Genomic DNA, 15,587 nt, shown 5'->3' with positions numbered 1-15,587 from the left:
CGTCAGGAATAAAAATGCGGAAAATTTCGGATTTCTTGAACTGTTTTCAACAGAATACTGTTAACGATAAATGTACGGATATTACTGAAGAGATTGTGTCAAATGTTGAATTTCGCGAGTCAGTCAAAGACCGTGAGTCAAGTTCAGACAATGTGTGTCCGAGACCTCCGGTACTTTCCAGTAGAAAATTTCGCAAGGAGTGGAAATATAATAGGTCATGGCTAACGTATGAGTCTGACACTAGATCAATGTACTGTTCAGTGTGCAAGGCAGCAAATGTGACAAATTCATTTGTAAATGGGTGTAATGTATTGAAAAGGAAAACGTGACATATCACGAGCGAGCAAAAGGTGAGTTCATTTTTTTTATAAAAAGAAAAAAGGTGGCATTAGAATAAATCAATATAGCGCCCTTCTTCCCCCCATAAGAATGTTAATTTTCCTACACGCGGAGTGAGTGACGTAATGCACTTTTGCCCTGGCCAGAGCATATTTGAAACAATTCAGCTGCCGACGCTTTACATGTCTCAAGTTTAAATGTCGATTTTGTAACGAATTGGCCATAAATTCAAACAAGTTAAAGCATAGCAAAAGTTCCTTCTAGGGCACATCTATATAAATATATAATGATCATCTTGTAAAATTTGGGTTGCAATGTCTGTTTAAATATTGGTCATCAGTGTGCGGAACCCCAGAATCAGACACAAGGACAAGACTATTCTACCATATTGACATTCCGTATCCTCCCGTTTAATCAGGGAGTCAGTGGCGCAGTGGTTAGCAGTTTGGACTACGCCAGCGATCCGCGTTCGATTACCGGACCCGGCTCGATTCCCGGTTGCGGCTGATATCCCGACTAGTGTTCCGTACTGGTCGATTTACTTTAATTTGGTACTGTTTCCAACAGTATCGGTCTAGACTGGATGCTGGGGAGGTAAATGACGCCTGCCGTGAGCTCGGCTGGAAATAAGTTGTTCCATCAGGTGAGGACTTTCGTCAAGAAGAAACTTTACTTACTTTTTAAGCGCACCTGGGGGCGTTACATTTTGCTCCAAGAGTGTTTATTTCTGTACCAAAAAAAAAAAAAAAAAAAAAAAAAAAAAAACCACTAAAATTAAAAAAAAAGAAGAACTATGTTGTTTTATACTGCCTAAAAATGTCAAGTAGGTATTTATGTAAACAAGCTTACTGTCGCTGAGTGGCTGCTTTTTAATTTCTGACTTTTCCAGCCACCGCAGTTTGACCGTCACAATATAAAACAAACTGTATACGTCGGATTAGTCCGACTAATATTTATGCTAACATAAATTGTTAAATCCAACACCAAAGTAAATACGTTACCACTTTCAGTGGAGTTAATACGGCAATAAGAATACACTGGCTATACACATTTGACCCGGTCAATCCAATTCCACATGTTGCGTGAATTTGTTACATATAATTAGAGGGTCGCAATGGGATTTGCTTTCACATATCGGACCATGCATTCGAAGGAAACGATAATATTTATTTTGTTGTTTACATGTAATTTTGCTGATATATGTCTATCTGTTTGTACACATGTTATGCTCTTCAAGAATGGAGGAAATAAAAGAATCAATCCATCATCCTAGGTTATCCGTGAAACGCGTTCAGTCAGAGTCGCCTCAATTAGGAAATAATATGTTTAACGTCAGAGAATATTTCTAAGGTCACGGAGTGTGATTGGCCAGCTCGTAATGACAACAGATTTCGAGATCACTTGCTTAGTCAAGTGTGACTTTCCGGCCCTAAGTATTCCTTCTCAAGAGAAGGAACAATAAAACTTGTATGTTTCAAAAGGGGACTCGATTCCTCATTGATTTGTGTAAAGTTATCAAATAATATCCAAAATTACGAATTTTCTGGTGATGTTAGCGTATGTATGTACTGTGCACGATTAACGTGTACCCTGCAATAAAACAAACTCAGTATCTTTACATAACTGTGTTCTATGATTTATCATCCATTATTTGGTTCTTATAATTTCATGTCACAAATATTAAACAATCTGAACGTCGAATTATGTTGACTACCGCATCGGTTGAATTATTTTATTAAACTGTTTTCCTGCTGTTAAACATTTGTTATTTACATGGATCTAACAAAGTTCACAGAATGTTCTGATATATTAAATAATGTATTAGATCTAAATATGATTATATCAGAATATTCTATGAACTTCATTGGTAAATCTGCCCAGACCTACGACATTATAAATTTTGGTCTAGAATAATTGTGTGTACTTGTATGAAACTACTTCCAAAACTGTAAATTCAAATTTTCTTTATTTTTTTACAGGGAAGAATAGTCATTATGTTGACCTCCAGATCATTCAAGCTGGTAAGGACTACAAGAAATCAGCCGAGATCCATCTCTCTAAGTCTGAATCTGCCATTACTGCTGCAATGAAGAACCTGTTCTTCATGTCTGACCACAGCCTTCCAAACATGTTGATTTCTGACTTCAATGACCACTGTATTGACCAGGTAGCCTATATCATTTTTACTTATTATTTCAGGGTGACACTGAACCGATAAAAAATTGTTACAAATTAAAGTGTTAGATCTATCACTCTTGAAACCTCATTTTTGATGGTATAATCAATGGCCATGAGGGTACGACAGAAAAAAGTCAGCTATTCTTTTTTATGTTTTGAACTGTGTCTTGCTAGGGAAATTACTTTTACCATTTTGCATTTGCTTATATGCAGTAACCAAATAAATTGAAACATTGAGACATTTTCAGTAGAATATTTGCAAATATCAGCTAATGTGTTTGGCCGCTTTAACTCTAAAAGCAGAGTTTATAGGTAAGTTTTATTTTTGACAGGGTTGTTCCAGCCTGAAGTCCCCCAAGGTCGACAAACATACCACTTACGAGCACAGTACGGGTGTCCACGAGATGCAGGAGTGCATGGTTTCTGTAATTTGTGATAAATTCTTAAGTAACATAGGGGACTCAAAGTTCAGTATCATGGTGGATGAGTCTACTGATGTATCTGTTGATCAGAATATGTTGATGTAGTAAAGTCAAGTTTCACTTTATTTAAACTGATAAATGGATTCACAGTCATTTATTTATAGTCAGGTCGTATATCGATGATCAGTACTCCGTATTCCGTTGTATCATGTTTGTACTCTGTGTTTCGTTGTATCATATTGTATCGTACTCCGTGTTTGTATTATCATGTTCAGTCGTGCATTTGAACTTGTTTTGTAGATAGAAGACGTTTTCATTGGTCAGTTATCTTCATGCACAAATAACAACTTTTGGCGCGAACTAACAATTGCACGGCCCTCTATTCTTCATTCTTGAGAATCATTGTCCGAGTGAACGCAAGTTACTCTAGAACTATTGTTATACTGTAGTAATTTAATGTCCTTACCTTTGGACAATTTACTATGTCATAAGTGTACCTTTGCTAGTCGATTCTGGTAAGATATTTTCTTTAGTATTTGTTCTTTTTAAATGCAATGATAACTTATTTACCGCGAGAGATCTATTTTGTGAAATCTGTATTTTTCACATTCTGCTATTGTTGTATTGTAATTCGTATTTTCTATGTTCATGATTTTACTGTTTTATGTTGTAGGTTTTTCTCTACACGTACTATACTGGTACTGTCCAATAAATTGAAGAAACCTCAAAATAGTTGTGTTATACAAACTACCTATACTACATTGATATATGTGGGATATTTAGAACAGTCTCTTGGATCATTCTCCCCTAAAAGTGTTCTACTAGATGTGTGCAAACTTAAAGATGGTGCTACTGCACACCAATTGAAGTTGTCTGTTTTAGGGTACCTTAAGGACAAGCAACTCAATCTGAGTAACTTGATAGGAATAAGTACTGATGGTGCAGCTGTGATGACTGGAAAGAAGAGCTGGTTAGTGCAGCAACTGAAACAGGAAGTTCCCACACTCCTGAGCACTCACTGTATCGCCCATCGTCTGGCCCTTGCCAGTGGTCAGGCAGCAGACACTGTGTCATACTTGCTAAAATTCCAGGAACTTGTTAATAGTATTTATAAATATTTTGACAATTCTCCCAAGAACATGTCCCGTCTGGAAAAGATAAGTGCAATATTGGAAGAATCCAGTGACTGTGTCCGCTTTAAGTAAGTGTTTCACACCAGGTGGCTCAGTTTTGAGGGCAGTATTAGAGCCATTTGTGAGAATTATAGTTCCCTCATTAGTGTGTTGGCTGAGGATAAGGGAGCTAAGGCTCAGGGTCTTCTGAAGAGCATATCCACATATAAGTTTGTTTACACATCGCACTTTCTGGCAGATGTTTTGAAGCAATTGGGCATCTTGTGCAAGACTTTCCAAGTCAAGTTCTATTGATTTCACCAGTGTCTCTTCATGTTTGGAAGTCACTGTTGGTGAAGTCAAGAGGCTGACTGAGTCAAAACAAGGCATGATGCTCAAGTGTTTCAAAGCAGCTGTTCCAGAGAGTGTTGATGGCTCTAGTGAGAGTGAGTATAAGGGCCATGTAATTAAGGATAGTGAGAAGCAGAGAGTGGAGGCAGAGAGGGCATGTGAGCAGTTTGGGGAGAGAGTGTTGGTGAACTTGGAGGAGAGATTTGCAGAGGTGGGTGACAGTAAGATTTTGAGAGGTTTTTGTGGGATATTTGATCCATCTGTTTTTGTGAGAGAGGGTGAGGTTTTAGAGGAGTGTATTAGGACTGTGAGTCAGCATTTGGGTGAGGAAGATTTTCGAGAGGAGTACATGCGCTTCAGGGGTGAGGTTATAGAATGTTTTGCAGGGGTGGCAAATGATGTGAACAGTGTGTGTCAGTTGGCCCTTAGAAAGAGAGATATGTATGAATGTGTGGCTGATGCAGCTTACAGACTGTTGTGCATCCCTGTGTCGAGTGTAGAGTGTGAGAGAGGGTTTAGTGTACGGAACTTGATAAAAACCAAACTGAGGAACAGACTTGATACAAGATCTTTGTATTTATTGATGAAACTTCTAATTGATGGTGGTCCAAAGCATTCATTTGATTTTGCAGCTGCATATGGTAAATGGAAGAACATGAAAAGCAGGAGAATCTGTGGTTACTAGAACTTTTTCATGTTCTGCCATTTACCAAATGCTGTTGGAAAATCACATGATCAACATGATAGTACAAGTATTCATGAAATTGCCATATTTCACATACTTTGCATTTGTCTATATATTTTTTGATGCAATGTCTAAATCATGTTTTCATGGAAATGATAGAATCCATGTTTTTGGGACTGAGCTACCCAGAAGTAGTGATTATTTTTTTTGAAATTTGTTGATGTCTATACATATTTCATTGTTGAATTTGTTTCCCTTCTTTGCTATATGATAAGCTTTGGTGTAATGGTCATTTTGTAAGGGAGCTAACTGAGCTTTGTTTGTACATTTTTGTGGAAGAGAGACAACTAAAACATAAACTTGTTTGGTTAAAATTGTCTCCTATTAATGATTTAGATTGTTTACAGTGCAGCCTCTCTGATTGACTACTTATCTTAACATGATAAATCAATGTATATGTGTATGCATCTGATTGTTGAGTTATTTGTAGCTTTGTTGAATGTAGAAAATAAAATAAAAAATACTGAACTGATTGATTGATTTTATATTCTTTTTGTACTTTTGAAGTACATGAAATTGTTTCAATAATTGAACTACATTACAGACAATGGACATTTTGTACTTGTGTTTTTTTCAGGGTTGTAAAACCTAAATCTTTCGACATTATTGACTCTCTGCCGCGCGCAATATTTTTTTTAAAAAAATTAGTGGTGGAAAAAAAATCTGCCCAGTGGAAACCCTGAGTTTGCTTTGTTAAAAACCTGTAATATAGAAAGCGTAGTAATTATAGAGGTATTGTAGATTTTGCTTTGTTGAGAGCTTGTAGTGTAGAAAGCTTGGTCATTATACAGGTATTGTAGATTTTGTTTTTTTTAAAGCCTGTCATATAGAAAGCGTAGTCATAGTTGTTTTGCAAATTTTGCTGTGTTATGGGGTTAACTATAATCCTAGTAAATTGTTGTGGGAATATACAGAAAACACTTTATCGTTATAGAAAAATTGTAAGTATTTCGTCGACTCGTGTGGGCATATATATATATATATATATATTAAGAGAAGAATTATAGACTTTGTTTTGTTTTTGGCTTATACCACTGGCACCAGACCAGAAAGAAAATGCCTCTGTACATGTTATACCCTACCCCTAGGTATTCTATAAGAACAATGGTCATGAACGGGAAAGTGCACTAATCCAATTCAATCGTATATTTCTCATATAAAACGCGCAGTTCGGTGAATGGGTACCTAGTATATTGAACAAGCGATAATTTATCTTCCATCGTGCACCAGTCACATTATCTCAATATTCCATATTGCAGAGGAGCTCCACATATTTATGCTTTCTTCAACGCTACAGAAAAAACTTGCGTGAACTCCCCTAATGAACATCCGGTCTAGAGGTCACGGCAGTGTGCACATGTTAGGCGAAATGTAAACAAACAAAAACAGAATGCAAAGTATTCACAGTTTTACGATAAAACTCGAAAATGATGAATGAAATTCATCTTGGATATGATTTTGAATTTGAAATCATACGTTCTGTGTATTTAATTTATTTTGAACATTTCTGCTGCATATACACATTTTACCATACACGTGTTGTAAAATGACGACTGACATACATTTTCACACCAGCCAATTAGAATGAATTTGTAATCTAGACCGGAACTTCACCAGGGAAGTTCAAGCAAGTTTTTTGTGTAACGATGAAAAATCTATAAACTACGCGTTATTTTTCTAAGATAAAAAGTATTGAAGAAATGTGACCGGTACACAATGGTAGATAATTACCACTTGTTTAATATCCATAGTACACATTTACCGAACTGCGTGTTTTAGGTATGAAATGCGCGATTGAAATGGGTTAGTATATTTTCCCGTTCATGACCATGGTTCTTATAGAATACCTAGGGGTAGGGTATAACATGTACAGAGGCATTTTCTTTCTGGTCTGGTGCCAGTGGCTTATACCTAAAAAACTACACTATCGTAGTTATGTTAATTTTGCTTTTGTGTGAGCATATACTTCAAAAGGTTAGCTTTTATAGTAGCTCTATAGATTTTTATTCGTTCTGGGCCTATACATAAACAAGTTTTGCAATTACATATGTATAGAAACTTTGTTGATTATCCTACGTTTTGGGCCCATGCATATGTACCTTTGTCTTTACAGAATTATCGAGGATTTTGTTGGCCATGGGCCTATACATAAAAAGCGTCGCCATTTTACAAAACAATGTACATTTTCTTGTTAAATGCTGATAAAGTAGTCAAATACAAGAAAATGAAGGAGAGATAAAGAGTATTTTTTTTACTGTCAGTGATCGCGGAACTTAATTCCTGCTAAATACTGATAAAGTAGTCAAATACAAAATGAAGTTAAACAATACAATAAAGAAACTATTCATGTACCATGATATAATATTAACATGTGATGATATTAAATTTCACACTTTACATATATTACATATAAAACTGATTTAACAATTATCCATTTCCTTTAAAGGAAGTGAAAAGACTCGGGACAGACAATTCTGCTGATAAGGAACAATCTAATTACGAAAATTTGAAAAAAGGTAAGATAGTGACATTTTATCTAATATATGACATCATTGTTCTGTTGTAACATGTACAATGTACCAGCATTGATACAAGCACTGATACGTAATACATGATGTAGATAAATGTAGGTACACGGGTTGTAGTACCACATTCGTAATAGATCGCATTTGTAACAGATTTCGTACATATGCGATCGCATTCGTAACAGGTAAAATGTGTTACGAATGTGTGTGTCCAACATGGGGATTGACATGAGAAACACATATGTATTATGTTGAGTTTTTTACTGCAAATGTTCAATCAGTTGGTTGTCATCGCAACATCATTAAATGACTGCCATAAGCACCATCGCAAGTTAGTGTCGTCGTCGACGTCAGTAACGTCTTAAAATTATTTGAGCCGCATCACGAGAAAATGGACCTTCGGGAATCTTCATGGCTTTGCGACCAGTGTGGGTCCAGATCAGTCTACGCATCTGCGCAGTCTGATCAGGGCCCCCACCGTTCTCTATTGTTTCAAAGAAGGCTAATTCTACATGAATATGAAATTTCCTGACCCTAATTCAAATGCACAAAAAGCCGAAATATACATTTTCCTAAAATTCACAAAAATGTCCGAATGCCAATTTTCCCTTGACGTGGCTCAATTTTTACTATCATTTTTGCATCCACTGCAACTACCACTATAATATGATTACAAATTCAGCTACTTCTATTGTTACCCCGACTAGCTAAAATGTGGACCCACATGCTCAGGTCACTGGTTTAAACCCGGTGGCGACATTCATTTGCAGATATCTTTCGTCCTGCAGAGCAGTTTCAAGTTGGGTGACAAACAGGAAGTTGCCATGGCTTGAGACAAATTATATACAACATGTCACGGACGGATTCGTGACTAGGAGGGCCCGGCCTTGAACTGCGAACTAATGTCTATGATATTTTAAGAAAATACACCTTATATTTTAATTACCCGCAACCCACTGAGCCCGCTGCGAGGTAATAGGCCTTCTTTTATTATAATCCCGCCGTAAAATAGCGAAGTTTGTGCGTTCGTGCAGTTATATATAGGTTGTTGTCCTTCGTATAAATTGCCCAATAAAGTTCACGTCACGGTTTTCAATGGGACATATTTCATTTGATGTATCTATTGACGTCAGTTTGTTTTTGATGTTTAAAGCAATGCGAACGGACAAAGATAACAAAACGGAAACGAAAAACCTGTCTTGCAGTGACGACATCAGTATCAGTAGTATGAGCAGTCTTCGAATAGCCAAGCTAGGCACTATTTTGAAGTATACATAAATATATATATACCCGGTGTTCTACGGAAACAAGCTTTTACAAGACTTTCCTTGTTAGTTGAGACTGCCTTGATCTTGATTTTAGTGCATTTTATTTGTTGTTGAAGCGACACAACCAGAGAACTGCCGATTATAAAAGTTGAACAGGGATTGCATGCGGTGTACATGTTCCCCTTTAATAGTACATATTCATATATTCATGCATTGAGTGAAAATGAAATCTTACAAACCAAAACCGATATGAATGACATATACATGTAGAACCATGCTACTATGAATAGACCAGTCATGATGACGGTATTCTTGCCAAGTTTTATTGCCAGATAACAAACCAGTACCAAGATATTAACCTTTTCCTCTAATCAACCAGAAGGCCGTCATAGTCCAATATCGCTAACATGAGTAATATTACACAATACATATTATCAGATCTGCGATTTTTGCCATTTTAGGGGCCATAACTCTAAGACAAATAGAGGAAAAAAACAAGATCTTAATGATATATAAGTTCAATGCAATTTTGGTCTCTATTGTGTTCACTAGACTAAAATAAGCAAATTTTGCCATTTCAGCCATAACTCCAAGACAAATGGCACGATTTGGCTGTTTTATAAGGCAGTGAGATCCTATATAAGTTTAATAAAAATCAAATAATAAATATAGTCCGTATTGTGTTGACAAGCATTATTTTTTTTGCCAATTCAGGGGCCGTAACTCTAAGTCAAATGGTGCAATACTGTTGTTTTTGAAAGGAACCGATATCTTGTAGACATGTATGCAAGTTTAGTGAAAATAAACAAAAATGTGGTCGCTATCGCGTTCACAAGGCTAAAATCAGTAATTATTGCCATATCAGGTGCCATTACTCCAGGACGAATAAGATGATATGGCTGGTTTTCGAAAGGAACCGAGATATCATAGATATATATATATGTTCTGTGCAAGCAATGTCAAAATCAGTTTATAAATGTTGCCTTTATCGTATTCACAAGAAAAATGTGAGCGGACGGACGGTCGGACGATGGACGATGTTCAAAAATGTGATCACAATAGCTTACTTTGTCACTTCATACAAGTTAGCTTAAACATGTTACACATGTGTTTCAGATGTAAAAATGCACTTTTTTGTTCATTTTTCCGATCGAAAATGACATGTGACAAATGTGATCAGATGTCATATCAAAAATCTGCATCGATCACATTTGTCTCAAAAATTGTTACATATGTGCTTGATTTCTGTTACATATGCGATCTCATTTGTAACACCTGTTACATATGCGATCTGTTACGAATGTGGTCCTACACGGGTAAATGGAAATCATTTATTGAATAAAATATATCTGCTGGTTGATGCACCTGTTTCGTTATGAGGGTTTCTCTAAAAATAGAAAAGTATTTGTATTTACATCATTCAAAAGAACTCTGACGGTGGTGTTAGGAGCTTGTAAAATATTAAACATAATTTGGTGAGTAGCATGTGGTCCAGACACATTTTCTGAATAAAGTGAGTAGATGTATTTTATAGGTTTTTATGTTCAGTTGCTTATGGAGAATTGACTTCAAACTTTGGATAAAGAACCCACACACTACCCCCTCCCTCGCAAAAAAAAAATCAACATTAGAGGAGTACAACTCAATCCTCCTCATATTCCCTACATGAGACCCCTCACATAATCCTTAGCCCTTTAACATTCTTTTGCTTAAGATTAAAGTACGTGTATCAGGCCGTTAGGTCAAAGGTCAAAGGTCAAAGTCAAGTTTGTCACATCCCTAGCTTTTATTATATTTGACTGGCTTGTCATAGTAGGTTGTACCCCTTGAAAACTATCCGATAATCAATATTGGTTTCCCTACTGATATTAGTTTTAGCAATAGATTATATAGGATATTTATTTTCAATGATTAATTTCAAATATGTCTTTTGGTTTGTGAATATTTTACCAGATATGACAGTAAACTTCAATTTCTTCTATTCAATTTAATGTGTAAATATTTATTCTAACTGAACATCTTCTTGCTTCCAATTTTGTTTTAAAGTATCACCATCGCCTATATTGAACATATAGTGAAAAACACGAAACTTTTCGATTTCATTTACTTTAGAGGCAAATAAATTATATTTTCCAAAGCATGACAATTTATTATCACATATGTAGGTATATTGACTTTATAAACAATACAATAATATAATTATAAGTGTAATAGGGTAAAGGCTTCTTGCTTCCATATTACTTCAAAGTGTATCAAGAAATAAAAAAACTTGTGGATTTCTTAAAACTCTGATGTAACTTAAACCGTGTTAATTTACGGAACTGCATATACCAACAACTGGCGTATGATTCAATATAGTCCTTTGAAATAATAACGTTCATAATTGTCTAATTAGCCAAAAAATAGAAAAAAAAATGAAAAGAACAGAATAGAACAGAGCTTTGATTTTTTACCAAACTGTTTATGAGAACTATATAGACATAGACCCTAAAATTTTCAATGATAGTAATACATTAAATAAAGTCTAGAAATTGATTTCCAAGTCCTTGAAATAACCAAAAATGATTTCACAAATGTGAAGTTTATGATAGTTTTGTTAATATCAATAACAGAAGTTTTAATTTTTAATTTAAAGTTGTGATCCACAAAGAATGACAACTCTTGCCTTGGGCTAGTACTTATAAGTAGAGATCTATTAGTTTACTTCCCTTGCAATTATACAATCGAGTGGAAAATGAAAACTGTATTTGACACAATATCATACTTTTTTGCACAACAAAATTATTTAGGATTTATTCATTTTAGTTTGATTTACCCCTCAAGACATGGTTCCTATGATTTTGTCAATTTACATATGGTAAAAAAATAACTTTTAACAAGCCAATAATAAAATGAAGTACCAGTATGTAAATAATAGTGCAGATAATACAGTTTTGCTTGCATCAAAATGTCACAATAGAACCACTTTTGTAATACAGAACTCCTGGTAGGATTAGTAAAGGTGCAATTATATTGATCTCTATTTCCTATGCCTAAACTATACGAATCAACATAAATTACATAATTTCCGACTGAAATCTTTGGAATATTGAAACATTCAACGAAAGGAGAAAAATTACTTCAAAGAATAATTTTCTTATGAAATAGTGTAATTTGCGAATTAGGCGCTCATTGAAAGCTGGTGAGAGGGGGGGAGAGAATATGTACATTTATCTAAACAAAAGACACAGCATGGTTTCCACGATATGCAAAGAAAGTTGAAATTAACAGACGCGCAATATCATGTCTATTTTAGAAATGAAATCCAAGCTTGTAAAAACAAAATTGGCATGCTTTCCGTGAGTTTGCACGGTAGGATTATCTCTTTAGTACGACCTACATTTTCGTCACGGCTTTGTTCGTGGAAAGCATGCAAAATAGCCACTTTTACAGCTAAAGACTTTAGTTTACACTATTTGATTTCATGATTGAATTGTATAGTATGATAGTATAAGTATGTACAAACACATATCTTAATCAGAATGGCATATTTGATTCATGTATATCATTGATTATACAAGTAACTTATACACTATAAATAAGTAGACAGGGTGAATCAGAGCTAATTGTTTAAAAAAATAAGTTCGGATCTCTATGATACACATACACCAAATCAGAAAATTGATTCATAATTAAATAGATTCTTTTTTCTTGATTTCTTTTGAAAACCTTGGATCCAGGCCAGTTAATAAAACATGTGTGTGCGTGTTTTAGTAACATGTATGTTTTTTAAGTTTGTTAAATTGCTCGAGTTTTTCTTTGCCATTCCCTGTCAAATACAGTATTGCTTAGTTTATTACTTTATTTTATCATGTTTTAAAGTAAACTTCTAGGCATAAAAGTTAAACGAAAGTACCGTAATATGGACAAGAACAATCAGACAAAATGGGAATACGTGTATCTTCCCACAAGTTTCGTTTTTCTCGAGGAAAACTATTATACATGTATTACCTAAAGCAAAAATTTAGATCAATGAAAAATCCATGACAAAGAATATTTTTATTCAATTTTTACGATATATTATAACATTCGCACCCTTTTTATACGCCTGTTTTGGAAAACGTATACTCCCGTTTCGGAAAACGGATGTATTATTTAATGTTGCGTGTGTCTGTCTGTTTGTCTGTCGCCTGTCCGCCTTTACTCGTGTCCAAAGCATAATGTATTCAATGTATTGACTTTAAACTTGACACATAGGTAGGTGGCGATGAGATTATGTGCAGAGCTCATAAAAGAGGTAGATGGATCAAATGTCAGTGTCACAAATGGAGCTCAAAGGACAAATTTGTCCGTCATATATTGCTGGAACATAACACTAAGTGTATTGATTACATTAACATGTAGTTTTAAGGTAAACAATATGGTACAAAGGGCAAAGAATTGACTTTCTTAGTCTTTTCACTTCGAGTAGACAAAATTTATTGTTGGTGGCTGCTTCCGAGTCCACAGCTTTGTTAAAATTTTGTTGTACTTAAACTTTATCGCTATTATTACTGGTTAAATGTGTTTCCAACTGAATAGAGTTATTCCTTATCATCGCCCGTATCACGTGACACAAGGCCGTATTGTACCTGAATTTAGATTGTCAGAAAGTTGCGATACACTTTTTGTCTCGTAATATTGATAACTAACTGGATTTTATCGAAACTAAACATCATTATTCTATATCATCACTTACATCATATGACACAAAAACCATACAGCTGGCACTAAACATTTTTGAAGTATGCCAGCGTTTTACTTGGACTTTTACAATGGATTTCTTTCAAACTTGAAATAATATTATCTGTAGCACATGACATATTGTCCATTACTCGCAAACGATTTCATTTTAACTTAAAAAAAATTGTCCCGCATCATCACCTGCATCATGCATGACATAAAGTGTAGATGGATTTGGCCTTTTCTTCAAGAAAGAACGAAGATGATGATGGGGTGGGGTGGACGGGTCTGAGTACGGTATTGTCCACAACCACAACCACCGCCTCCATCACCAGCTCAGTTTATTTTCTTAACTACTTGAATTTATCTTCAAAAACGTGCCACATGAATAACGTCTCGTTTCCCCTGTCAATGCAGTATTATATAGTTATCATATTCAAGTGATAGCTCTAGTTTTCCCAGGAATACCATACTTTACTAAACATCATCGTAATAGTCGAGTACGATATCTCTTCTTACAGCTGTTATTTTATTTTCAAATGTATCTATATGATCAGAACATAATAGATATGTTTACCTCATTCTTTGTTTTGAACACTATTGTAGCATATAGTTGAGCACATAGCAATATCGTAAACAACTATTATCACTGGAATGTACGCGTATGGTTCCTTACTGAATGCTAACTATCTAGTTGTGATTTATCGTTATAGATTTACAGAAAAGGTTGATAAAGCTTTACAAAAAAGATGTACTGCGCATGTCTGCAATGCCGCTTGAGCAAGAGAGTGATCTTAATGACTTTGAAGATGTATATGTCAGACCTCGAATGACGATTGCAAAAAAAGATAAAAAGGAGGATAAAAAGGAGGTTGATGTTCTATCAATGTCTGATATTTTTACAAACGATGACGAATCTATAAAATCCGTCTACGTCCTCGGAGAAGCGGGATCCGGTAAAAGCAGTTTTTTGTAAAAGTTTGGTAAATTACTGGTGTTTGGCACATTCTGATAAAGGAAAAAGTATTGAGGACAACTTCAACGGGATCAAGGAAATGAAGAAATTTGAATATTTGTTTTTCCTTCCTCTTCGCTATTATACAGATAAGGCCAAAATCAAAGAAATGGTGAAGAAAGATTATTCACATCCTGCTTTAGAGATGCTCCTAGAATGCGAGTCTAGCACCTGTCTCATTGTTCTCGATGGTCTAGATGAATGGGCTTACTCAAGTTCAGAAGGTTCGATAAAATGTCCTGCAAAGAGTGACCCATTAAAAGATTATACAGTCCTAACTACGTCACGACCATGGAAAATTGCAACGCTAGGAATAACCGATAATGAGATACGACAAAAGATTATCCTTAAAGAGTTTGATGATGATGATGGTGAAACATCTGTAAAGAATTTCATTGAAAAGACGGTTCCAATATTAAATAAAACATTTAAGAGAGACAAAGACCCAAGTGATTGTCAGGATGCGCTTGAAAATGAATCGTTGGAAAGTCTAAAACAAACAGCGATCATGCTGCAACAGTTAATATGCCTGTGGTTTGACGAAAGACTTCCTGAAAAAAACTCTAGATGTGCCCTTTACACTGAAATGCTTGACATGTTCTTTTATTGGAATGAACAGAAAAGCACCGTGAAGAAACCAGAAGATCTAAAAATTCTAGAACTTCCTGACTATTTGAAAAAGACTAAAGTCTGCAAATCATATAATTATATCATTTATAAGGTGTCACTGCTTGCATATGAAACATTGTTCAATAACAAGAAAGAAACGTCTTTGTCATTTGACTGTTCTATTTTTGAACGACTGAAAATATCAGATGAAGTAAAATCATATTGTTTGAAATTGGGAATCTTGTCTGAAGATAAATGTCCAAGTCTGTATGCAAGTAGAAGTCGAGAGTCTGTAATTGCATTTGTTCACAAGTCATTTCAA

At 35.1% G+C, this 15,587-nt stretch overlaps 1 protein-coding gene across 6 annotated transcripts in view; it reads left to right on the top strand.

The window, feature by feature from the left end:
- Positions 1–14,617, top strand: part of LOC128558976 (uncharacterized) — a 36,800-nt gene extending 22,183 nt beyond the window's left edge. For 5 of the 6 annotated variants that reach the window (XM_053549542.1, XM_053549541.1, XM_053549544.1 and 2 more), the window contains 2 exons: positions 7,594–7,663; positions 14,355–14,617. In XM_053549542.1, the coding sequence (XP_053405517.1) occupies positions 7,594–7,663; positions 14,355–14,617 (333 nt within the window). Of the gene's footprint in view, positions 1–2,318; positions 2,507–2,849; positions 5,621–7,593; positions 7,664–14,354 lie in introns of those variants that run through there. The other variant, XR_008371995.1, reaches the window with a different exon arrangement.
- The last annotated feature ends 970 nt before the right edge of the window (positions 14,618–15,587 follow it).

The sequence above is a fragment of the Mercenaria mercenaria genome, chromosome 8 (genome assembly GCF_021730395.1).
Source record: "Mercenaria mercenaria strain notata chromosome 8, MADL_Memer_1, whole genome shotgun sequence".
NCBI classification, from domain to species: Eukaryota; Metazoa; Mollusca; class Bivalvia; order Venerida; family Veneridae; genus Mercenaria; species Mercenaria mercenaria.
Note: the sequence above shows the minus strand (reverse complement) of the source record. Positions and strands in the feature narration are given on the sequence as shown.